At 34.8% G+C, this 24150-nt stretch overlaps 1 protein-coding gene across 1 annotated transcript; it reads right to left on the bottom strand.

Annotated features, from left to right (window-relative positions):
- Positions 1-20435: 20435 nt before the first annotated feature.
- LOC113781391 (isoleucine N-monooxygenase 2-like) lies at positions 20436-23004 on the bottom strand. The gene is made up of 2 exons (XM_027327310.1): positions 21941-23004; positions 20436-21084 (listed from the first exon to the last, which is right to left on the bottom strand). Exons 1-2 carry the CDS (start codon positions 22937-22939, stop codon positions 20461-20463), a joined length of 1623 nt encoding a protein of 540 aa, XP_027183111.1. The 5' UTR covers positions 22940-23004; the 3' UTR covers positions 20436-20460.
- Between the last annotated feature and the right edge of the window lie 1146 nt (positions 23005-24150).

The following is a 24150-nucleotide window of genomic DNA, read 5'->3' as shown; positions in this document are numbered from 1 at the left end:
AATATAGCCTTCAGAAACGCGATTTCAGCCTTTCTTCTTCACTTCTCCAATTTTTCCAGCCGCGTTTTTTCCTCTTCCTTCTACCCAACTCACAAATTTTCATTTATACTCCATAATCTTGCTAGAAATCATCACCCCAACACCTTTTGAGCTTCATACAACCTTTTTAACCGATTAAAATCCAAGAAAAACTTGACGGGATTTTTTTATCAATGCAAGTTTAATTCCGAATTTACACCCGTTGGACTGCAAGTATACAGGTCGCAATTGTAGTACGAGATGTGTATCGGGTCGATCCCACGAGAAGCAATTTAAAACAATTATTAGATACTAATTTACTCTATTATTTAGACTCACAATTAATTTGAGCAGAAACTTCAGATTTTAATTCAACTACAAGAGTTCTTAACTAGATAAATGCAATTTCACAATAGGAGTAGAATTCACTAAATATTAAGATCTAGGGATGTAGATTCCACTTATGACACAAAAGATCTAAAATGAATTAATTCAACACTTGTTACTGCTCTTGTTTAACCAAGGATTCATTTCCAGAAATACCAAAATCACATTCTCATGATAATAATGGGTTAAAACAGATTAGTTTGTCCTAATCTCTTGGTAAATACTAAATCTGTTCTTATTCACACATGAAATGCAGATTTCATCCACTTGAATGTATTTCTATTCTCATGAATATACTACTCAAGCTCTACTTATGTCATTCCATTATTTTTACCATTTCTCAATGAGTAAAAACAACTATAAACCTGCTATTGGTGATCAAGCAACAACAAGTAATCCAACATACACAAGTAGATAAGTTAATACAAGACATAACAAGAGTGAATAACAATCACTTCATATCATTTGGCCATAAGCTTCATCTACTCCCTAGATAAAGAAAATTAGCTACTCATGAATGATAAAACACTCATAACTTCATTAATGTAAATCATCATGAATTACAAATACAAACAGAGTAAAGAAAGTCTTAGCCAAGATATGGTGAAGCCTTCCAAAAATCTCCTTTGTCTTGAACTTAGATGATTACAAGATGAAATCCCAATTGCCCCTTGCAAGTACCTAGCTAGAGAGACTATGTTTTTCTGTCAGAAACTAAGCTACGAATGGTTCCCAGATCTCTCCCCATATCTCTGCATAAAAAACACTCAAATGCTCCATTTTTCCAAGTCAAAATCTATCCTTTGATTCCCAAATCTCCACTTTGTTAGCATAGTCAAAAACCAATATTTTTGACTTGAAAATAAGCCACTTTTCTTGCCCTTTTGTCTTCTGAAGCATGTGCACCGAATTCCCTTGCATCTTATAGCTGGAAAGTGGTATGAACACAAGAGAATTGGCTGAGTCAAATTGCAGAATTTCGGCTATAAAACGCGCCTACACAAAACGCGGTTACAAGTCACGTTTTGTGTACTCGCGTATTCACTTTGGCCTTACTTCATCTGCGATTTTCTCTATCATAAAGGCCGAACTAGCTTTTGTGCAAAACACAAAAGTTGTAGCCCTTTGAGTTAGCTTTCCAATGCTTCAAGAATCATCCAAATCGGAGCTTTGTACCCTGAGATATGATCGAAATACTGTCACCTGTTCAAACCTCTGTTTTAACTTCCGACCACAGGGTGCAGCTTCTGTATTCCAACGTTTTGCCCATGAAGATGGCAGAAATGGATTTTGATGTCTTCATACGAATTGTAGGTCTCTTTCTTAGCTTTAAAATGGTATAAAAAATCACCTCAATCCGATAAGTGTAGCTCCAGATATGGTCAAAATACTGAAAAGTGTCAAAACTGACTTGTATTGCATTTCCTCACTTGAACGTTTTTCACTTCATTCTTCTTGTTGCCACTTAAATTCATCACCAAATCTCTATTTTTCACCTCAATTGACCTCCTTTGGTGATTGATTCATTATTCCTGCATAAAAATGAAGTTTTTACTATTAAAATCAATAGAAATGCAATATTATCCACTTTTACCAAAAATATATAATTTTACCAAAAACCTCTTTATTTTAATTATAAAACTAAATAATCAACTCAAAATTAACTAATAAAATGCACTTAAAAATACGTAAAATAAACTCTTATCAGCTCTTAAGTTCTGCAATAATCAACTTCAATCTCTCTTTCTCGAACCAACTCACGTATGAAGTGATATTTGATGTCAATATGCTTGCTACACCCATGGAGTACTAGATTCTTGGACAACTCGATTGCTGACTTACTATCACAATAAATTTTCGCAGGATCAACCTGCTTGTGTTGTAGAACACCAAGTATGCGACGTAACCATAAAGGTTGAGTAGCACTGTTAGCCGTTGCAATATATTCCACCTCCACTGTAAACAATGCAATCATCTGTTGCTTCTTCGAACTCCAGGAAAACACGTCAGAACGAATACAAAATGCATAACTTGAAGTACTCTTCCTCTCTACTGTATCACTTGCCCAATCACTATCTGTATAGCCAAACAATTCAACTGGATCATTTTTTGAATAAAAAAATGCCTTCACTATGAGTACCTCCAATATATCTCGAAATTCTCTTAGCTGCCTACCAATGTGACTGACATGGATTTTCCATGAACCTGCTAATCAGACCAACAGCAAAATTGATATCTGGCCTTGTAGACGTCAAATATCTCAAACTCCCTATCAAACTTTTAAAGTAGGTGGGATTCACATATCCACCCCCGCCTTCCTTGGTTAACCTCAATTTTTCTTCAACTAGTGTCATAATTGGCTTTGTTGTATCCATCTTGAATTTCTTTAAAATGCTATCTGCATATTTCTTAAAATCCCATTGTCAGGTTGAAAGACTTCAATTCCCAAAAAATATGACATGAGTCCCATATATGTCATCTCAAACTGCTTAATCATAGCCTCCCTGAACTTTGCAACCATCTTTGAATTATTTTCTGTAAAAATTAAATCATCTACGTACAAGCACACAATAAGAATATCACAACGAGCAGAAGATTTAATATATAAAGTGTACTTATATGGACACCTCTGAAAACCACGAGTCAGAAAATAGGAATCAATTCTTGTATACCACGCTCTTGGGGCTTGTTTCAATCCATATAAGGCTTTCTTCAATCTATGCACCTTATTTTTCTTATCTCTTCTGACAAATCCTGCTAGCTGCTCCACATACACTTCTTCATTAAGAACTCCATTCAAGAAAGCTAACTTAACATCCATTTGAAAAATTTTTCAGTTATTTTGAGCAGCTAGAGAAATTATCATATGGGCTATGTCAAACCTGGCAACTAGTGCAAACACTTCAAAATAGTCAATCCCGGGTTTTTGCTTGTATTCCTTCACCACTAGTCTCACCTTGTATTTATCAACTTCTCAATTGGGTTTAAATTTTGTCTTGTACATCCACTTCACTCCAATGGCTTTTTACCAATTGGAAGAGAAGTAAGTTTTCATGTGTCATTCTTCTCTATTGCATGAATTTCTTCCTCCATTGCTTTCACCCAACGATCATCATTGGCCGCTTCCTCATACACAACTGGGTCACAATTTGCAAACAAAGCAAAATTAACAATATCTTCGTCAGAAGGAATATCATCTGGTGTAATAACATAATCTTGCAGACGAGCTGGCATCCGTCGATGACGCTAGGGACGTCTAGTTAACTCAGTTTGTGGACCCTGAGCAACTGGTGATGGTTAAATATCATAATTATCCTTCTCTTGCTGATAATTTAGAGTCACTCCTACTATCTCAAGATCTTCAGTAGACCAATTCCAAACACCTCTTTCGTCAAAAGTCACATCGTTATTCACTATCACCCTTTTTGTTATAGAATTATACAACCTATAAGCCCGAGAGAATTCACTATAACCAATAAATACACACTTCTCCCTCTTTTCATCAAGTTTCTTTCTAAATTGATCAGGAATATGGGAATAGGCAATACACCCAAAAACTCTGAGATGACCAACAAATGGTCTTCTACCACTCCAACTTCTTCAGGAGTTTTTCCAAAAACACTTCTGGTACGACACCTGTTTAACAGATAAATAGCACAAGAAACTGCCTCGGTCCAAAAAGATTTTGGCATATTTTTCACCTTTAATGTACACCTCACCATATCCAAACTATCATATTCTTCCTCTCTGCCACTCCATTTTGTTGGGGAGTATACCTAGTAGTCAACTGATGCTGTATTCCATTTTTCTCAAGAAAATCATCACACACCATATATTCCTGACCCCTATATGTTCTCAAAATTTTAATTTGACATCCATTTTGCCTCTCAACAAATGTTTTAAAAATTTTAAAAGTGTCACGAGCATTAGATTTTTGTTTCAAAAAATACACCCAAACTTTTCTACTAAAATCATCAACAAAGGTAATAAAATACCTGCAACCACCAATAGAAGGAACCTCCACAGTGCATAAATTTGAATGAATAATTTCTATTGGTCTTCTGGCCCTCTATGATTTGCCATTTTGAAAAGTATCCCTATGTTGTTTTCCCAAAACGCACATATCACAGACTCTACCGGGATTTCTAATATTAGGCAATCCACCAACCATTCTTTTATTGGCCAAAAATTTCAAACTATCAAAATTCAAATGACCAAATCCCATATGCCACAACCAATTATTGTCATCTATCACTGTACTCAAACAAGAAAAATTGGCACTACTTAAATTCAGTGGAAATAAGCGATTTGAAGTCATTGGTACACTGGCAATCATTCCAATATTTTTATCAAAAATAGTAGAAATAGCATTCCTGATAGGAATATCACATTTTTTTCTCAGACAACTGGCCCATACTCAACAAATTTTGATGCAACCCAGGAACATAGAAAACATCAGAAATAAAATCAGTAGACCCATTTTTCAGACTAATAGGAATTTTTTCCTTATCAATCACTGGTAAAACAGTGTTATTCCTGACGCGTGCGGGGTACACATATACAATTTGCTCATCCACAATCAAGTTTTACATTTATAAATTCCTAAATACGCCACACGCAATTTATCGCAAGTATACGAATCGTGAGCGAGTATAGGGTATTAAGGGTCGATCCCACAGAGAAAATTGTAATTACCGGTGGTTTTCGAACTCCTTTATTATCTAGACTACCATAAACATATAAACGTAATAAAAACTAGCACTAGAAAGCTTCTAGAGATATGGAATTCCTTACTACTCTTGCAAATGAAGTTACTGGTTAAGTGAATGCTAGAATGCTATTATCTTGGCTAGTTATGGCGAAATTTCCTAATGTATGTGAAACCTACTCTCGTAGTGAATCAACTATACTTATAGCTAAGCCACACCTACTCTCGTGGTTATGAATTAACTACAAGTTCATTTCTTCTATGAAATTACATGAAACAAGTCACTAAAGCCACATAGGTGCTCCTTTACTCTCATGAGTGAACTCCCTAGGTTTATCACTTCCTTGAACTAGTGTTAAATTCGAATTCTCATTGCAAACTTAACACCTTAAGATTATCACAATTTCTAGGCATAAACTTTAGCAAAACATGAAAATAAGATCCAAACTTGTATTATAGTTAAACATGAATTTAAATACAAAAGAGAAAGTGATAGGAGAGATGTCACCCTTGTCACATGAGTTTCAAACTCTCCATCTTTGCTTCTCCAATCTTCATCCAAATATAACTACAAGTACAAGAAGGAAAAACTACACTAACTATTCTATACTACCCTAACTAATGAACTAAGGAAACTCTAATGAAAACTACATTTTTGGTGAGTTTCTCTAGCCTTCCAAAGTTATGAAAATGGTCTCCAAATGCTCCTATATATAGAGGAATTCAAGGTCAAGAAGAGTTGTTAAAGTTGTCATTTTTGACTCTTGAATCTTCCATTAGTTATCTTTCCAACTTTCCAACCTTTTCTTGATCAGATACAACCGAGATTGATAGTTGGAATTGAGTTGGAAAGTTGTGTGAAAGCAAGGCAAGTTGATGAGTAAGTTGCAGAAATCAGGCTACAAAACGCGACTTTGTAATACGCGACTGCAACTCACGTTTTCATTGAGTCGCGTTTTCACTTCTGTACTATTTCAACTGCTATTTTCTTAATGATGGAGGCCAAACTAACTCTTGTACAAAACATGAAAGTTGTAGCCCTTTAAGTAGCTTTCCAATGCCTGAAGAATCATCCAATTTGGAGCTCTGTGGACCAAGATATGACCAAAATACCAAAAACTGGTCAGAGATCTGTTCCAGCTTACGACCACAGAATTTGTGCTTTTGTATTCTGACTTTTTGGCAATAAAGCCAACTGAAATGGACTTCGATGTCTTCATACTAAATGTAGATATATCTTTGAGCTTCAAAATAGTATAAAAATCATCTCAATCCAATGCTTGTAGCTCAAGATATAGCCAATATACCACAAGGTGTCAAAGCTGTGAAACTTGCTTCTTTTATTCTTGATTGCATTTCTTCTCTTGCACTTCATGTCTTCTTTTTATCACCTTAAACCATCATCAATCATCAAATTATCTTCTCAATACACTCTATTTGATGATTGAATTCTTAAACCTACAAAAACATGAAGTTTTCACCATAAAAATCCATAGAAATGCATTTTTCCCACTTAAACCACAAAATGCATATTTTCACTAGAATCCTAGTTAATTAGCCGTAAAAGTAGTTAAAACATACCAAAACTAACTAATGAAACACAATTAAAACACGTAAAATATATACTTGTCAAATACCTCCACACTTGAACCATTACTTGTCCTCAAGCAATAAGAAATACAAACCAACAATGATCTAACATTTTGAAAATAAACATATGTGCATTATCAACTTCATTTCCTCAAAAACAAGGTAAATAACTATTATGCAATCATTCGTTAATCCTCAAGTACTCATAATATCAAGTAAAGGAGAGCCAATTATACCGCCATTATAACAGATTCAAGTCAATTTCTCATCCTTACCCAATTTTACAAGCAAGTAATTCATATGGTCAATAAAATGCTTCCTAAACTCATGATCATCTTCTTATTAAACTTAAAGAGGAATTTATTCATATAATATAGCTAAATATATACTTAAGTTATGAAAGTGTCTTTTGACACGAAGATCGATATTTTTAGATGAAGACCGCCGGTTACTCAACACTTCACATACTCAAGTTGCTTTGCATACACTCAATTCAAGTACCGTTTGATGCGAAAGTCGACATTTGTAGATGAAGACTCCCGGTTATTAAGCACAAGAATCATTGGAGTAGAACAACTCTTATTCTCTTTTTTTTTTCTTTTTTTTTTCTTTTCATTTTCTTTTCTCTTTTTTTTAAGTAAATATAATAATTAGTCCATCAAAAGAATAATCATGAGAAGAATATTACAATTATTGACCATATTTATCACTTAACTTATAAAATCAAATAAAAAGAAGAAATTTCATTAAATTTGTAAAATATAGGCATAATTTTCTCCACTTTACAAGATATAATTTCCTACAAATACACAAATTATAATAACATAATAGTCATTTCCAAGTTAAATTAGAAAAGAAGGTTTCAAGTCACATATATTTACCTCAAAAGTAGAAGGAATTTGAACTACTAATGGTATGGAACTTATTACCCCTTGAATAAAATTGAAACTTTTTGAAACTTTTTGGGGCAAATTTGTAATTTTGAACAAGATTTTGGAAAAATTTTGACCCAAGATAAAGCACAAGTCCAATATTTACAACTAACAAGTCAATCACATACAATACATATAATCTCAATTCTCTCCCCCATACTTAACACGTACATTGTCCTCAATGTGTAAAAGGTAAATCAAGATAAAGAAAGTAATACTCCCCTATTGTTATGATTGAAATGCCCGAAGATGAAGTTTCAAGATCCATTGTTTGTGTATCTCCAACGCTTCATGAGTTCCATTGGATAACCATTAGTGATATAAACCTAAAAATTGAAAACGAGAAACAAAGGTGATAACAAAGGCATTCATAAACATATAACGGTGATCCGTAACTCCTATGCCTTTGTCTTAGTGATGTACTAATAGAAAATACACAATAAACTATGCAAGGTACAATAAAATACATGAGGCAAAGAAGAAGAATGTACAAGAATGTCGGGTTTTCAGCATTCGGACAAGAAGGGAAAACGTTACTCGACAAAACGCTCCTTCGAGCAGCATTTTGTGTTAGACGTGTTTTCTTGATTCTGGGGCAGAACTGAAAACGTGGCTTGATGGAGCGTTTTCAAGTCGCGTTTTCTGTGCAAAAAGTGCAGAATTGAAAACGTGGCTCGTGTGAAAAGCGACTTGATGGAACGTTTTCAAAATGTGGCTTAATGCCGCATTTTCAAAACGTGGCTTGATAGAGGGTTTTCAAGTCACGTTTTCTGTACAAAAATTGCAGAATTGAAAACGTAGCTCAATGGAGCGTTTTCAAGTCATCCACGTTTTCTACTGCAGTTTTTTTGCGGAAATGCCAACTTTGGAAAATTAAACATGTTACCCCAATTACTCAAAATGCATCATAGATCATTCTTTTGCCAAAAGTATCATTGCATGTACATGTAAAATGATCAAAACATGCATTTTACCCCTTTTAACGGATCAAATACACCTTTAACACAAATCAAGGGGTTGAGTTCCTTGATTGAATTTCGCATTTTTCACCTCATTTGGTCACTTTTGCTTCTATTTCCAATACCTACAAATGAAAAAAAAAATAATAATTCAACCACATAATTTAAATATAAAATCACATAAAATTAACATAAAGTACAAAAACATTGGGTTGCCTCCCAACAAACTCTTTTGTTTATAGTCGTTGGCTCGACTATTTTGCCTCATTTCTCAAAGAGGTTTAGTTAATGAATAATCCACCATTAATGGACGTAGTGGATCATTAAAAGGTGGCTTAACAACTAGAGTCACCTGTGCTAATGATATGAGAGGTGGAAGTAGCTTACCTAACTCAAGTGTTTCATAGATATTACTTTGAATGCGAATCACTTGAGAACTCACCAAAGGAATGTCCGCTTGATCTTCTTAGGCAATAATACCTTAAAAACCTATACTATCTATACATTCCTCAAGAGGGGTGAAAAATGAATCATTAAAACTCACCTCTTGAGGGTCAAAGATAGTTCCAAATGTACTATCATGTGAAATGGACATTTCCTCATTGAAACTCAAATTGGATTCATCATTTTGATCAAAACATAATCCATTTTCACTTGCAACAAACTCACCATTCATGTTAGGGTCAATTTGCATATCATTAGAAGAAATAACTTCACACAAAACATGCAATTGTTCTTGTATTTTGCCAAAGTGAAAAGTTAATTTATCTAACCTTTTCTCAACCCTATCAAAACGATCAGAAGTCGCATTAGCTAGTTTTTCTATGGCTAACTCCCAAGATGGCTTAGAATCGTTAGCTAATGGTTCACTTTCTAATTCCAAAGATGAATGTGCATTAACTAACCTTTCTATTGCCAATTCCCAAGATGGCTTTGATTCATAATGGACACATTCGGGTGGATAATCATAAAAATATAGAGAATCACTATATGCATATTGATTATCTCAACCATAAGCATAAGAATTACCCTAATTAGCACCATATTGATCAAAACAAGGATTGTAATGCCCTAATTCATATAATAATCCATATTTTGTACTTGTCTACATGTATTAGTAGCATGATAACTTCCACACAAGTACAAATCATATGATAAGAATTAAAAGTGTTAACATTCCTCTTTTGCTCAATTTCATGTATAATGGCATCTATTTAAATTTGTAACATTATAACATCAAGTGTAGTCTTTAAGCACTTTAAATCATTTTCAAATGACATACCTGCGGTAATTTCTTGGTTACCTCTATCCAAGAAACTTTGCATGTAGTAACCATTCGTTGCCGATCTTCCATTTTTCAAGCATTTTCCGCCCATATATTCTACTCTCCTTGAGCCCCTAAACATGGTTTCAAAATAACTCAAAAACAAGTTTAGTCAAGAAGAATAGGTGACTCGACTCACAAACAAAAACAACAAGATACTAGACACAACAAAAACAACATAAAGCAAGTAAAATTGTCTAAATTAATAAAGTTGTTCTTAGCACTGATATTGACAAATCTTCCTCGGCAACGGCGCCAAAAACTTGACGTGTGCGGGGTACACATATACAATTTGCTCATCCACAATCAAGTTTTAGATTTATAAACTCCTAAATACCCCACACGCGATTTATCGCAAGTATACGAATCATGAGCGAGTATAGGGTATTAAGGGTCGATCCCACAGAGAAGATTGCAATTACCGGTGGTTTTCGAACTCCTTTATTATCTAGACTACCATAAACATATAAACGTAATGAAAACTAGCACTAGAAAGCTCCTAGAGATATGGAATTCCTTACTACTCTTGCAAATGAAGTTACCGGTTAAGTGAATGCTATTATGTTGGCTAGTTATGGCATAATTTCCTAATGTATGTGAAATCTACTCTCGTAGTGAATCAACTATACTTATAGCTAAGCCACACCTACTCTCGTGGTTATGAATTAACTACAAGCTCATTTCTTTTATGAAATTACGTGAAACAAGTCACTAAAGCCACATAGGTGCTCCTTTATTCTCGTGAGTGAATTTCCTAGGTTTATCACTTTCTTGAACTAGTGTTAAATTCGAATTCTCATTGCAAACTTAACACCTTAAGATTATCATAATTAATGGCCGGTTAATCATGATTAGATAAGCAAAAGTGATAAATAACTTGCTCAAAATAATATCATCACATAATCAAGTAAACATCACTAACAAGATACAGCAAGTTCAACCATAACTCTAGGCATAAACTTTAGCAAAATATGAAAATAAGATCCAAACTTATATTATAGTTAAACATGAATTTAAATACAAAAGAGAAAGTGATAGGAGAGATGTCACCCTTGTCACATGAGCTTCAAACTCTCTATCTTTGCTCCTCCAATCTTCATCCAAATCTAACTATAAGTACAAGATATGACCAAAATACCAAAGACTGGTCAGAGATCTGTTCCAGCTTACAACCACAGAATTTGTGCTTCTGTATTCTGATTTTTTGACATAAAGACAACTGAACTGGACTTCGATGTCTTCACAACAAATGTAGATCTATCTATTAGCTTCAAAATGGTATAAAATCACCTTAATCCAATGCTTTTGGCTCAAGATATAGCCAAAATACTACAAGGTGTCAAAGCTGTGAAACTTGCTTCCTTTTATTCTTGATTGCATTTCTTCTCTTGCACTTCATGTCTTCTTTTTATCACCTTAAATCATCATCAATCATCCAATTACCTTCTCAGTACACTTCATTTGATGATTGAATCCTTAAACCTACAAAAACATGAAGTTTTCACCATAAAAATCCATAGAAATGCATTTTTCCCCACTTAAACCATAAAATTCATATTTTCACTAGAATCCTAGTTAATTAGCTATAAAACTAGTTAAAATACACCAAAACTAACTAATGAAACACATTTAAAACACGTAAAATATCTACTTGTCAATTCCCAAATTTAACTTCACTACGGACAGATTCATCAAGCTTAACAAATAATTCTTTCTTGCCAGACATACGATTACTACAACCCGTATCCAAGAACCATTTATTTTTATCAACCACATCAATAGTATTACATGCTAATAATAAAGTTTCAGATTCTTTATTATTATCCTGTACCTGAATGTCAACCACATTAACTTGAAAATTTCTATCTACATTTTCTCCAAATCTACATTCAAATTGTTTATGGCCCAATTTTTCACAATTGTAACATTGAACTCTTTGTCCAAAATTATTCTGAAAATTATTTTGCTTAAAATTATTTCCTCTGTTAAAATTACCACCTCTTCCTCTACCAGGACCACCACTAAAATTGAAATTATTACCTCTACCGTATCCAGGATTTGATGTACTTCCTCTGTGAGGACCCGAATTTTTACTTATTTTAATCTTATTTTAATGGCATAATTAATTATTTATCCACCCGTTTTCTCCAAATAATTTATTTCAATCTTCTTAGACCCAATTGCATGGAACTATGACTTGCTTATATTTTTAAAATGACTCGTTTCAAAATTTAATTTTTGAAACTCGTTAAGTGAGAATAGTGAATACGCGTTTGGAGACAATAATCGATTCAAGGATACAATAAGTTTGGAAAATTGGAGACTTGTACATTAGTCTTGAAATAGGTATTTTTATGTTTAAGTGTTCAATTATTAGCTAGTGATACTATCGTTATAAAATTTTTTTAAAAGTTTCACTTTATCGCGCACAAATCGGAAGTACGCGTTTTTACGCGCGCGATTAGTTGAGCAACTTTAAACCTTTATTTTTAGACCATTAAGAGTGAATAATAATAGTATGAATGTAAGTGCATTAGAGATTTAGTGCACTAGTGCAACAAACCCGAGAGGAATCGGGCGCGAAATGCGTGCGAACGCGCACTATTCCCGGTTGACTTTTGGGACAAATCTTGGCCACAAATTCTCAAGCTTCCTCAAGAAGCTACAACACTCTCTACACTCTCTTTTCTCTCTCTTGGTGGCCAGCCAAAACAGCAAGGAAGGAGGAAGAAAAGCTTCACCATTTTTACTCCAAATCTTTGCACCAATCTTTCTTCATTTCATCTCAAAACCACACTACACTTTGCTAACCACTTGGAGACCACCTCAAGCTAGGAAAAGAACTTCATCTCACGGTTTTCTTTTAGCTTCAAGGGGTCGAAATTTTTTGCTTTGTTCATCAAGGAAGGTAAACAACGATCAACTACTAAAATCTTGACTTATGGAAGTCGTTTAGCACTTATGAGTTCATAATTTCTTATGGGTAGCTTTATTTATATTGAAAATTTGGTGTGTGAGCTCTATGAACTACCACTTTGGCTTGATGGACTGATTTTGTGAGTTTTGATGTTAATAATGTTGGATTAGTGCTTAAATTAGTAGAAATGAGTGATATTATGGATCAAAGCTCAAAGGAAGTGAAGGGGAGAATTTTTCCATTTCTGCCCCTGTGAATGCCGTGACCTTTAGAGCAATTTTTTAAAGTTCTATTGACTTGTTTATGATGTGTATATATTGTATGGGTTGTGTGGAAGGTTTCCACAAAAACGTTACGTGATTTGGTTGGCCAAATGTGGTGATTTCGAAAGTTCATTCAAAACTGGAATTTTTCTCATATTGCATTGGCAGTGTTTTTCAAACAGCTATAACTTTTTGCTCCGACGTCGAAATCGAGTGCCATTTACGGCACTGGAAACTAGACATTCCCAATTTTCCAATGGCATTTCCCTGATTCCACCTGAGTGAACCATACCAATCGTTTGAACATGACTGCCCTGTTTCGCTGATCCACTGGAGTGCAGGTCATGAGCTGCAACTTGATGCTCGAATATGGGTTAGTTGTGGATAGATTTTTAAAACAATTCCTTCTGTGAACTTTTAGCCTTATGAATGTAGTTTCCAACGCCACCAATCTCGCTCAATTCCAAGTTGAATTGAGTGAGTTGTGGCCGAAGTTCAAAACTGATTCAGTGGTTGAAAACCCTCTTTTGACTAGTAAATGCCTAAATCTTGATTGGGACTTGTTGTTTTGAAATTCTTGATGTTGATCACCTGCCAAATGTATCTTGGATATTTCTTAGACATTGTCTACACAAATGGACCGTGTTTGAGACATTTTGTTGGCCAAACGTTTTGAAAACGGAAAACGGAACCACAAGGCAGTTTTGTCTTGGAAATTCTTGGAACTTTAGTGGCTTAGTTAACTGACCTTCCGCACGAATTTTTGCATGAAATTTGACAGAGGAATAACCCTTATATGGTAGGATAATACTACCAAATTTGGTGCCATGCCAATTTCTTCTTGATGCCCAACGGATGTCCCAAAGTCTACTTTTCAAATCTGGAAAACTTTTCCTTTTCTCTTAGCCGAGTGGTCAAATCTGATTTGGGGAGTTATATTTCGAAAATTGTGATGTTCATTATATTTAAGTTGCTTAGTGGATGTTTATGGACTCTTGATTTTGAAAATGGAGTGATCTAGAACTGATTTCATTGCACAAAATGTTTGCAAGCAAAAGAAAAGTGAGAAGGCGGATTAGCCTTGAAATATTTCTTGAATTTTGGTTGTTTTAATGACTGCCTTCCCGTGGGAATTTTTGCATGAAACTTAGTAGAAACGTTGTTCACACATGGATGATTTAGTGTACCAATTTTGGTGTATTTCTAATGCCAAATCGATGGCCAAATGATATTTCCAAGATAGTCTTTAAATCTGGAAAATGACTGAACAGTTTGCAAAATATGACCAACTTTGGACTGATGTCTCTCGATACTCAAAACTCCGATTCCTGTTCCGCCTGTTTTGTTTTAAATTTTGATTGTAACTCTAATTGAGTTCCAAATTTTAGAGATTAGTTCGTATTGTGTGAATTTTGCCGAATTTTCAAACTTTGCCGAAAATCAACCCAAAACTATCTTAATGGTAAAAAACAACCACTTTGAGCCACATTTCGAATGTCATCCATTTGGAATCATGGAAAAGTGTCTTCTAGGAACTTTTAGTACTTTGGAAGTAGTTTCCAACGGTATCAATTTTTCCAATTTTGCACTTATCAAGAGTGAGATACAATTTTTCAAATACCGCTTGATAAATCTGAAATTTCCAAACTTAGGAAAAATTGAGGGTTTCGAACTCTCCATTTTCCTTCCATATCACTCGACCGTTCCGCACTTGACTTTAAAGATACAAATCAGATTTCTCTTATACTTTTAAAACCCCGCTTTTGAATCTCGATTTACGAGTAATTAAGGCTCGTATTTGTGAAATTTTCTTAGATTGTACTCTAGTACAATCTTCTTCGATAAATGGGATTTCTAAGTAGTAGTTTGTTATTACTTGCTCAGGCACACAAGAGGACCTTCAAGAGGATCCCATGGTGGATGCTTGAACCTTCAAGTGACAATTTCTTCTTTGTTTACTTGGTGAGTGTCAAGTATAGGTAAACTTGATATGTGCTTAATTGCTATTAATAATTGGAGGTTTTGAAAATACTGAATCGAGTGTGTACCTTACCACACTCGGTCTCATTTGAATGAATCAAGAATGACTTGATTGAATTGAAATAAATGAATGACTTGATTGAATTGAAATGACTGAATCATGAATGACTTGATTGAAATGAAATGAATGATTGAATGAAATGATAAATTATGCTATGGCTGCATAAGTCGATTGGAGCGATGCCTCGTCGACCACTAAACGATTGTAAGTACCACACCGATTTGGTGGGAGGTACCTCTCGAATCGTTTCAGTATCCTAAACCATGCTAAGTCGATTGGAGCGATGCCTCATCGACCACTGAACGATTGTAAGTACCACACCGATTTTGGTGGGAGGTACCTCTCGAGTCATCTCAATACCCTAAACCTCTGAATGATAGCAAGTACCACACTGATTTGGGTGGGAGGTACCTCTCGAATCGTCTCAGAACCATTAAGTATTCTAAGTCGATTGGAGCGGTGTCTCATCGACCTCTGAACGATAGCAAGTACCACACCGATTTGGTGGGAGGTACCTCTCGAATCGTCTCAGACCATAAACTGAGCAATAGTAAGTACCACACCGATTTGGGTGAGAGGTGCCTCTCGAGTCGTCTCAGAAACATAAATAGAATACGTAAAGTGCTATGAATTTAATTATCTATCCGGGTGACGGGGTGTCGTCACGAGAAGGTATTGAATTGAATTTGGAGCAAAGTAAACAAAGATTTAGCTCCTGAGAGCTCCTACATCCTACTCAAGGGGGTTTATTATAAATTATGAATTTCTTGAATGTTATAGTTGTCACTATTGTGTAAGTGCTATTGCTATTGAGTTACTTGTCTTGCATGTTTTCTTAGCCTCACGAGCGTCCGCTCACCCCGTTAGATTTGTTTTTCCTTAACAGGAACTGAAATGGGAGGAAATTCTGGAGAAGCTTACTTGATGCTTCACTTGATTAGAGTTGTGAATGTATTTGTTTAGAATTTGATTTTGGAAGCTGTATTTTTTGGGAATGTCAAGTAATTGGGTAGATTATGATGTAAGACTTGACTGTTTATGGAGGAATTGACCTTCCTTTATCTCTTCGATTTTTTTTTAGTATCGATTGGTTATTATTGAGTATAAATTGAATTAGTACCGAGTCCTGGCGAGAGTTGGGCAGGTGTTCCGCCGATACCCTTGGATTCGCCCTTGGGAGAAGTTTGGGGGGGGGGGTCACATCCTCGGCCTCTATTATTATTGCTATGATCACTTCTGTTATTGGAACCACCTTTGCTTCTTTGACTGAATTTGCATTGCTCCCTGAGATTATTATTGCCTCTCAAATTCAACTGCATCTGCAATGCCTTCTCTACTGTATCCTTCTCCAGGGTATCCTCCAATTTTCCATTAATTCTTTGTTCATGCAGAATTAATAACCCATGCAAATCTTCAATATTCAAATCCTCCAAATCTTTCGTTTCCTGAATTATATCTACCACATGATCAAATTTCATGGGTAGGGTATTAAGAACTTTCTCAACAAATATTCTGTCAAGAAGATTATACTGATTGAGTTTAATCTCGTTTTTAATATCTGACAAACGAGAAAAATAGGATTCAATAGATTCGGATTTCTCTATCGTCACAAGTTCAAATTTCTTCTTCAACATGATCAAATTATTTTGTTGGACCTTGTCAATCCGTTTCTATTTTTTTCCAATATATCCCAAGCCTCCTTTGCCGTATCAGCCGTAGCAATTTTTCCAAAAACTGACATATCAATTGCCTGATGAATTTGTGCCAAAGCCAAACTTTATCTCGCCTTATCATCCTCACTAGTATCTTAGGCAAGTGCAAATTCAATATATCGATGTGATTTACATGCCTTGAGATGGGTTACCATTTGTTTCTGCCAAAAATTAAACTCCACATTTGTTTTGAGTTTTTGGACAGAACAAATAATATTGAAGTTAGGGTTTGTCATACTTCAATCTACCGTAACTTTGATACTACTCTTTAGTAACAAATTATAAATCCACAGAAAAATATTCAAGAACAACAAAATAGAGGCAAAGAAAAATTTTTCTCAACTATTCACATGACGCGGCAGCGTGGCTTTTCTTTTTTCACACTAATAGAAGCTTCTGACTCCATCATTTACAATGACGCAGAGGCTATATCTAATACACTTCTTGCGCTTTGTGCACTTGCACAATTACTGGTGCTATACCTTAATGGAAGTAATCTCGTGTGACTCCATCTATAAACTAACAATGCTACTAACATTATTAACTAATAAGCTAATGCCATATGGCCAGCAAATAAGTCTAGCCAACAAACTTGGTTTAATATTCTACAAATCATGATTTCATCCTTGAATTTGGTCAAAAATATCTAGAAAGTGATACAATGGTTCGGAAAAAGGTTTAAGATGAGTTAAAATGTGAGATTAAGGAGGGCGATTTATAACTGAGAGAGTGGTTAGGCTGTAGGATTAAAAGGAGGGGGTGAGAGAAGGGATAGATAAGCCAGCATACGAGAATAGGTGGAAAGACGAGACACTTGAATATAAAATGAGAGATTTAGTGCTTGCAAGATGAAGGAAAGAAAGGATTGCTACCGTTTATGGGACAGAGAAATTTTGTTTTCCATACATATCCACACATATCATTAGCCATTATTTATTTTCCGTCAATTGTCCTTTTTTTTTTAAATCAAAAGCTTTTTGGACAATAATTTTTTTTTATCGAAATATTACACAAGCCAAATATTTTGAGAACTAAAACTGCATATCTTACTTTATATATTAGTATCCATTTCCTCTACCAAAACAAAAATTTGAATGTCAAACATCTTACAAATAGACAATGTGCTATTTGCTCACGCCATTTCTTTTCAAAGCCCGCAACATGTTTGGTGCCATGTGCAATTTTCATATTTCACGCCCTTTTAAGCATGGCTCATTGTCCTGTACTGTGCACCACTTGCATCTACCCTCTGGTTAAAGAGCTCACCGCCAGTTATAATTCTGTTTGCTTGCAAACTTGCCTTCGGTTGTCGTGTATGGTTTAGATTTAATGAATTACTGAGGCTTTCCCTCAAGTGTGAACATTCTGTTTTGATCAATACAAGATTAACTAGTTGCCTTTAAAAAAAATAAAATAAAATTTGTTGCTATTTGGATCCCCTGTTTTTGGAGTATTTTTTAAAAACTAGTTTTTCAAATACAATAAAAATGTTTAAAATGTACTCTAAAAGGTAATCTAAAAATTAGTTTAAATTTTTTTAAAATTTTTAAAAATATCTCAAAATATATTTTAGAAACTCTTCTACTCTTAAATATCCCAAAATATTTTCTAAAAATATTTCAAAATATACTTTAAAAACTCTACTACAGCAAAATTTTTCAAAAACACTCCTAAAAATAGCTAATCCAATACAGTGTATATATATAATACAACAAGAAAATGAAGAAAAGTTGTTGCTTGCAGAAGATGTCTTTCCGTTGTTGATCCTAGTCCATATGCTCTTGAGTCACGCTTCCGAATATACGCAAACTCAAAGCTATTATAGTTGAACAACAAAGACTATTTGGTTATTGTAACCCCGAATAGAACAAGACAATGTTCGTTAAGGAATCCAGTCAACCGGCAATACCTTTGAGTTTGTCTATACTAATTACTAATATAAGTTTCATATTTGTATCTATTAATGCAACGTGTACTATGTAATGTAATTGTTAATGGGATTAATCTTGTATATCTAACAGTGTATGCGCCAACAAACATGGATGCATATTACATGTGTCAAAATGAAAGTTTAAATTCAACTAAATTGAGATTATGCACATTTATCCATACCACTAATATATACATTATCATAGTGTATATAAAATTAAGAGATTTTCTAATGGGCATGCATACTAACAATTATTACCCTACCTTATATTTATATATTTTCCTTATTTAATCTTACCTACCGTCCTTTGTTTTTTATTTTCTTTCCCTAATTAATTTTATAATTCCAAAAATATGACATCTGAAATATATCTTAACGAGTATCCACAGGGCACCCGATGGACAGATGCTGAAATTAATCCTAATTAATTAATTAATTAACATAAACTAAGAACTTGTAATATCTCACATTATCTCCTTGCAAAGGAAGAGTCATCAAAATGCACATCCAAAGATATTACTTACCTTCTAGATGACTAGTACTAGATTATGTTACATTACATGTGACATAAATAATTGCCAAATGAACTACTTGCTTAAATACTTGGTTTAAAAACTATTTTCAACGTGAACTATTCCCTTGCTTTCTTGAAGGCTGCTACAAAGAGTCTTTGATAACAACCAATTACAATATATTACTTACACCTGTTTTAGTATATTAATAGAGGCATATATGCATGGCAATTATATCACCGAACCCGGTTTGATTATGGCAGTTTGAAACAACTTATTACACAGTATCGTAATTGATGTTTTTCAGACTATATTAAAAAGCGGTGATTGAAATTCACCAGTTAACCGAATTTTGATGGCTGTCCACGACATAGAAAGTAGTACAGCAAAATTAATTATTAAGCCTCGGAAGGTCACAGATATATGGCTCCCTTCAAGTTGGTGCATTGAACCAAGCAAGCGGATATATGGACAAAGAAAGGACCTATGCTTTGGGGGAAGATTTATGAGAGGTGGGATTTTTAGAAAAATGAGGATATTTATGCATATGATTTTGGTACCAGATAACTTGTTGGGTATATAATTATTTTAAAAGCAGTAACTAATTTCTTTTCGGGGATATTTGTGCTGAAAAAGGAGAAACGTACATTATAACAAGTTTTAGAGCATATTATTTCCTTGTAACAATGGTAAAAATCTTATTTCCAGAGGAAAATGGCCTGAAGAAATCGATATGCCAATCACACTATTTTAGAAATACATAACAACTTCTTGTAGTTCTGAGCTAAACTGTTAGACAAAAACTTTATTTTCTAGGTGATATTCTGAAGTCGACTCTAGACTTTGTTATTGGATTGTTAGATTTTAATAGAAAGGAAAGACACGACAAGGTAAAATTTCATTAAAAAAACTCTTTATAGTGGAAGTTACCATCAGTAGTTGTTGCAATCAGAAACCTCGATTACGAATATTTGGATTTTATGTCACAAGTCAAGCAAGAATTTGTGCAGAATTGTCAAGTAGAAGTTCATTAGGAATTGTAAAAGTTGCATCTTTAAATAACAAAAAGGGAAAGCATTTAATGATTTTAGATGTGACACTTATTTTGTAACATCCGAAAAGTGAAAACATGACACTAATAATGTAAATCGTTGAGAAGGCATCATCCTAGTTGGGCTGTGGGAATCGTGGTTCAGCAACTGCAACGAGAGGTTTGGCCAGGACGCCAGCATCCTCGCACTCTGCTAAATCAATCTGGGAAAGACCTGATGGAATCTTCCAGCTAAAGCATTGAAGAAGTCTGGCCAGCAACATCACAGTGAGTGTAGAGCCCAAAAGGACTCCTGGACATCCACGCCTTCCGGTGCTGAAGGAAAACATATTTAATTCTGGATCGTTGAGATCCATTCTAGCATCATCCATGTCCTTCATGTGGCGCTCAGGCATGTACATCAGCGGATCCTCCCAGATTCGAGGATTACGGCTAAGTCCTGGACGGCTCAGGATAACATGGCTACCTTTCGGAATGAAGTAGCCACCAACAACGGTGTCCTGAGTGGATACATGAGGAACATTAAAGGGTGCAAACGGATGGAGCCGCAAGGACTCTTTTACGCAGGCCTTCACATATTTCAGCCTCGGAAGGTCAGATTCATGAACAAGCCTATCCTTCCCAACCACGGCATCTAGCTCTTCTGTGGCTTTTTGAAGAATTTCGGGTTGATTTAGCATCTCTGCTAATGCCCATTCCACAGCATTTGATGGATTGTCGACTGTCGCAAACATTAGTTCCTGTGGAGCATCATCGTAGAGTTAACGTGAAAACTAATACTAATCCTTTTTAACCAAATTCAGTAACCAACTGACCGTACAACAACACCATATTTCAAGTTTCATTTTGGTGGTGATTAAGACTCATTGAGATTCCATCCTTTTCTAAGTTCTGCTAATCAACAAATTTGGGCAAATTATTTTTTAATATTGTCAGAGCGTGGCTGATGGGCATTAGCACACATAAACCATATCACTAAAACCTGAGCGAACAATCATCTTATGTCACCTTTTGTACGTCATTTGACGTGGACATGGTTCAGCTGAATGTTTCCATAGCTTTGATTCTGCATGCTGGATTTTATGGTCACTACGATTGATTTTATTCTTCTGTTAGTCTATCCACGTTTGGCGGACACATGCTAGTAGAATCTCCAAATTGTTACTGTTTTTAACTGTTCAGGTTTTCAAGTAGAATTCCCCCCGCAACTATTCCACAACACATTTCCTTCACACACAAATTATACACTCTCTTTTTTCTTTCTTGAACTATTAATATCTCCTACTCTTTTTTCTTTTTCTTTTTGAAAGAAAATCTGCATCTCAGCTTCCAAAAATTTCAATTTAATTATGGACTCTGATGGCATGATTTTTGTTTTTTTTTTTTAAGGTGTGAGACGAGCATTTATTTTTTCACCATTTTCATAGGGTCTTGAAATAAAAATGTGGCAGTTTAGTCCATAGTACAGAAGTGTTACGTCTAACTTTTGAAATTAGAAAATAATTACTTATGTGAAAGGGCACTAGCTGATAAGGAGCTAAAGTTTGTTTAAGAAATTGTTTATGTAACCATGCAGCAGGATAGAGGATTCCTTACAGTAATTTGTGCTCTGATCTCCTCAGTTGTTAAGAGGGGTCTGCCGTTGCTATCTTTGAGCCTGATTAGGACATCCAGAAGGTCTTCTTCCTCATTTTTCACGCCACTCTCCCACATTTTAATCCTTTTTTCAATTTCGGGATCTTGGTGCTTTCGTACACATGCAACGGCCTCAGTAAGAATCTTTCGGTGGCCATCAAAATCAAAAATCTTCATCCAGGGCATGTAATCTGATAAACTGAATGCATACAAATAAGCAAGGATTTTGAATAGTGCATTGATATGTTCAACTTCCTCAGCACCTGGTCCTCCATCTTCCATTCCTTTCCCGAAGAATCTTATGTTGAAAATCATCTTTCTAATCACATTTCCGCAGTAGTGTTGCGTAACCAATCTTATGTCCACTAGCCCACCGGTGGCATTGTACTTGCACTGATTGTAGACATAATTAACCAAATGATCTGCTTCCTCTGCCCGCTTGCATTGAAGCCATTGGTGTTTAGCAGGTGAGAGGACACTGGAAACGACCATTCGCTTCATTTTCTTGTACTGGTCGCCCATAGGTGAAAGGGCGGTTGTCAAGAATCCTTCACTACAAAGTTCTGCAGACATGAAAACAGGTCTGCTGGAGAAAATCGAGTCTTGTTTCTTGCAGAACTCGCGAGCGAGCTCAGGAGAAGTGACTGGAATGATATGAACACCGAAAGTGCGGATACATGCGATTTCGGTATTCAAATCATCCATGACTTTGCATATCCATCGATTTGTTGGTCTGTTTTTCAGCATTTGGAAAATGCAACCAAAGAAAGGCAAGGATTTTGGGCCAGGAGGGAGAGGGAATCGACGAGGTTTGTTATTCTTTAGACAAATAGTTAACCATTTGTCCATCATAAATATCACCAACAAAACCAAAGCCATGAATCCTGAGAAAAATGGGATCCATGACACTGAGGTAAATCCCAAGCTTGAATCAACACGAAGACCGGAAGTGTAATTCATGACTTGAGACCGTATGAAAAGGTTATCAGGCTGTGTAGGTTCGTTTATTCTTATTACACAGTCTAAGATGGAGTGTAGGCAAAGGCAATTCTTGTTGATGGTTTGTAAAGAGTTCGATCATGCGAGCTTTTTATAGGAGAAACTTGTTGCTAGCCAAATGTTTATGATATTGCAGTACTGTTGAACAAGTGTCACAAGGAACTTAGTCAGACGTTGGATGTTAGGAATAGTACGTATTTGCCCATGTGGCATCTCTTTCAACTCAACAAACGTACAACAGCACTAAAGATTTTTTAAAATCCCTATTAACTCTCCATATTGGTATAACTTTCACTACTCATTGCAATAAAAAAAACTCCTAGTTACAAACATTTGAAACCTATGTCTACAAATCATGTAAGAATTTGTGTAATATTAGCGAGACTGAGTTATATCAAAAATAGATTTTTGCTATTCTTCCTTTAATTTTTATTTTTTGGTTATTATTTGAATTGCCATTTAATTTAAACTAATTTAATAAACATGGCACACTTTAACCTAATTGAATTTTATTGTGGTAATATGAAGTGCTTTTAGAGATATCGAGGATTGTGAAAGAGAAGTTATGATACCGTTAGTATGATAATTACTTTACGATAAAAGATTATTATTTAGACTCCACTAGCAATTTTATCAAGAAAAGCTGCATGGAAGAGAATACCGCATTGCCATTGTAAGTGCTTGAGATTGAGTTCACGTTTTATCCATTGGATGGTACATATACGATAAATACAAATTTTAATCGACCTGTCCACCATTTACTTTGCTAGGGAATTTGGAAAGCATCTGTTGTATATTAGTCTGAGTCTGGAAAAACAATATTGCCCATAAGTATCTTTTCCAAACCAACACATCTACTTCTGCACTAAACATTAGAGGACAATGCTACAGTGCCTATAGTTATGGTAACGATGTTAGGGAAACCTACTATTACAGGTACTTTTTTAGCGACTTTTTAAATATTATATTAAAATAATTAATATTAACTTTAGTAAGTTTTTAATTAAAACTTGTAAGTATATGTCTGAAAGATAAGTTTTAGTCAAAAATAGAAATATACCGTTTCAGTAATTTAATTTACTTATTATTTGACAAATGTTACTTTTGTTTAATTTAAACTTACTAATACTAAAAGTAAAAAATTTACATATTAAAGTAAGAAAATAATCGGT

The sequence above is a fragment of the Coffea eugenioides genome, chromosome 8 (assembly GCF_003713205.1).
Source record: "Coffea eugenioides isolate CCC68of chromosome 8, Ceug_1.0, whole genome shotgun sequence".
Classification (NCBI taxonomy): Eukaryota; Viridiplantae; Streptophyta; class Magnoliopsida; order Gentianales; family Rubiaceae; genus Coffea; species Coffea eugenioides.
This window is presented reverse-complemented; position numbering and strand designations above follow the sequence as displayed.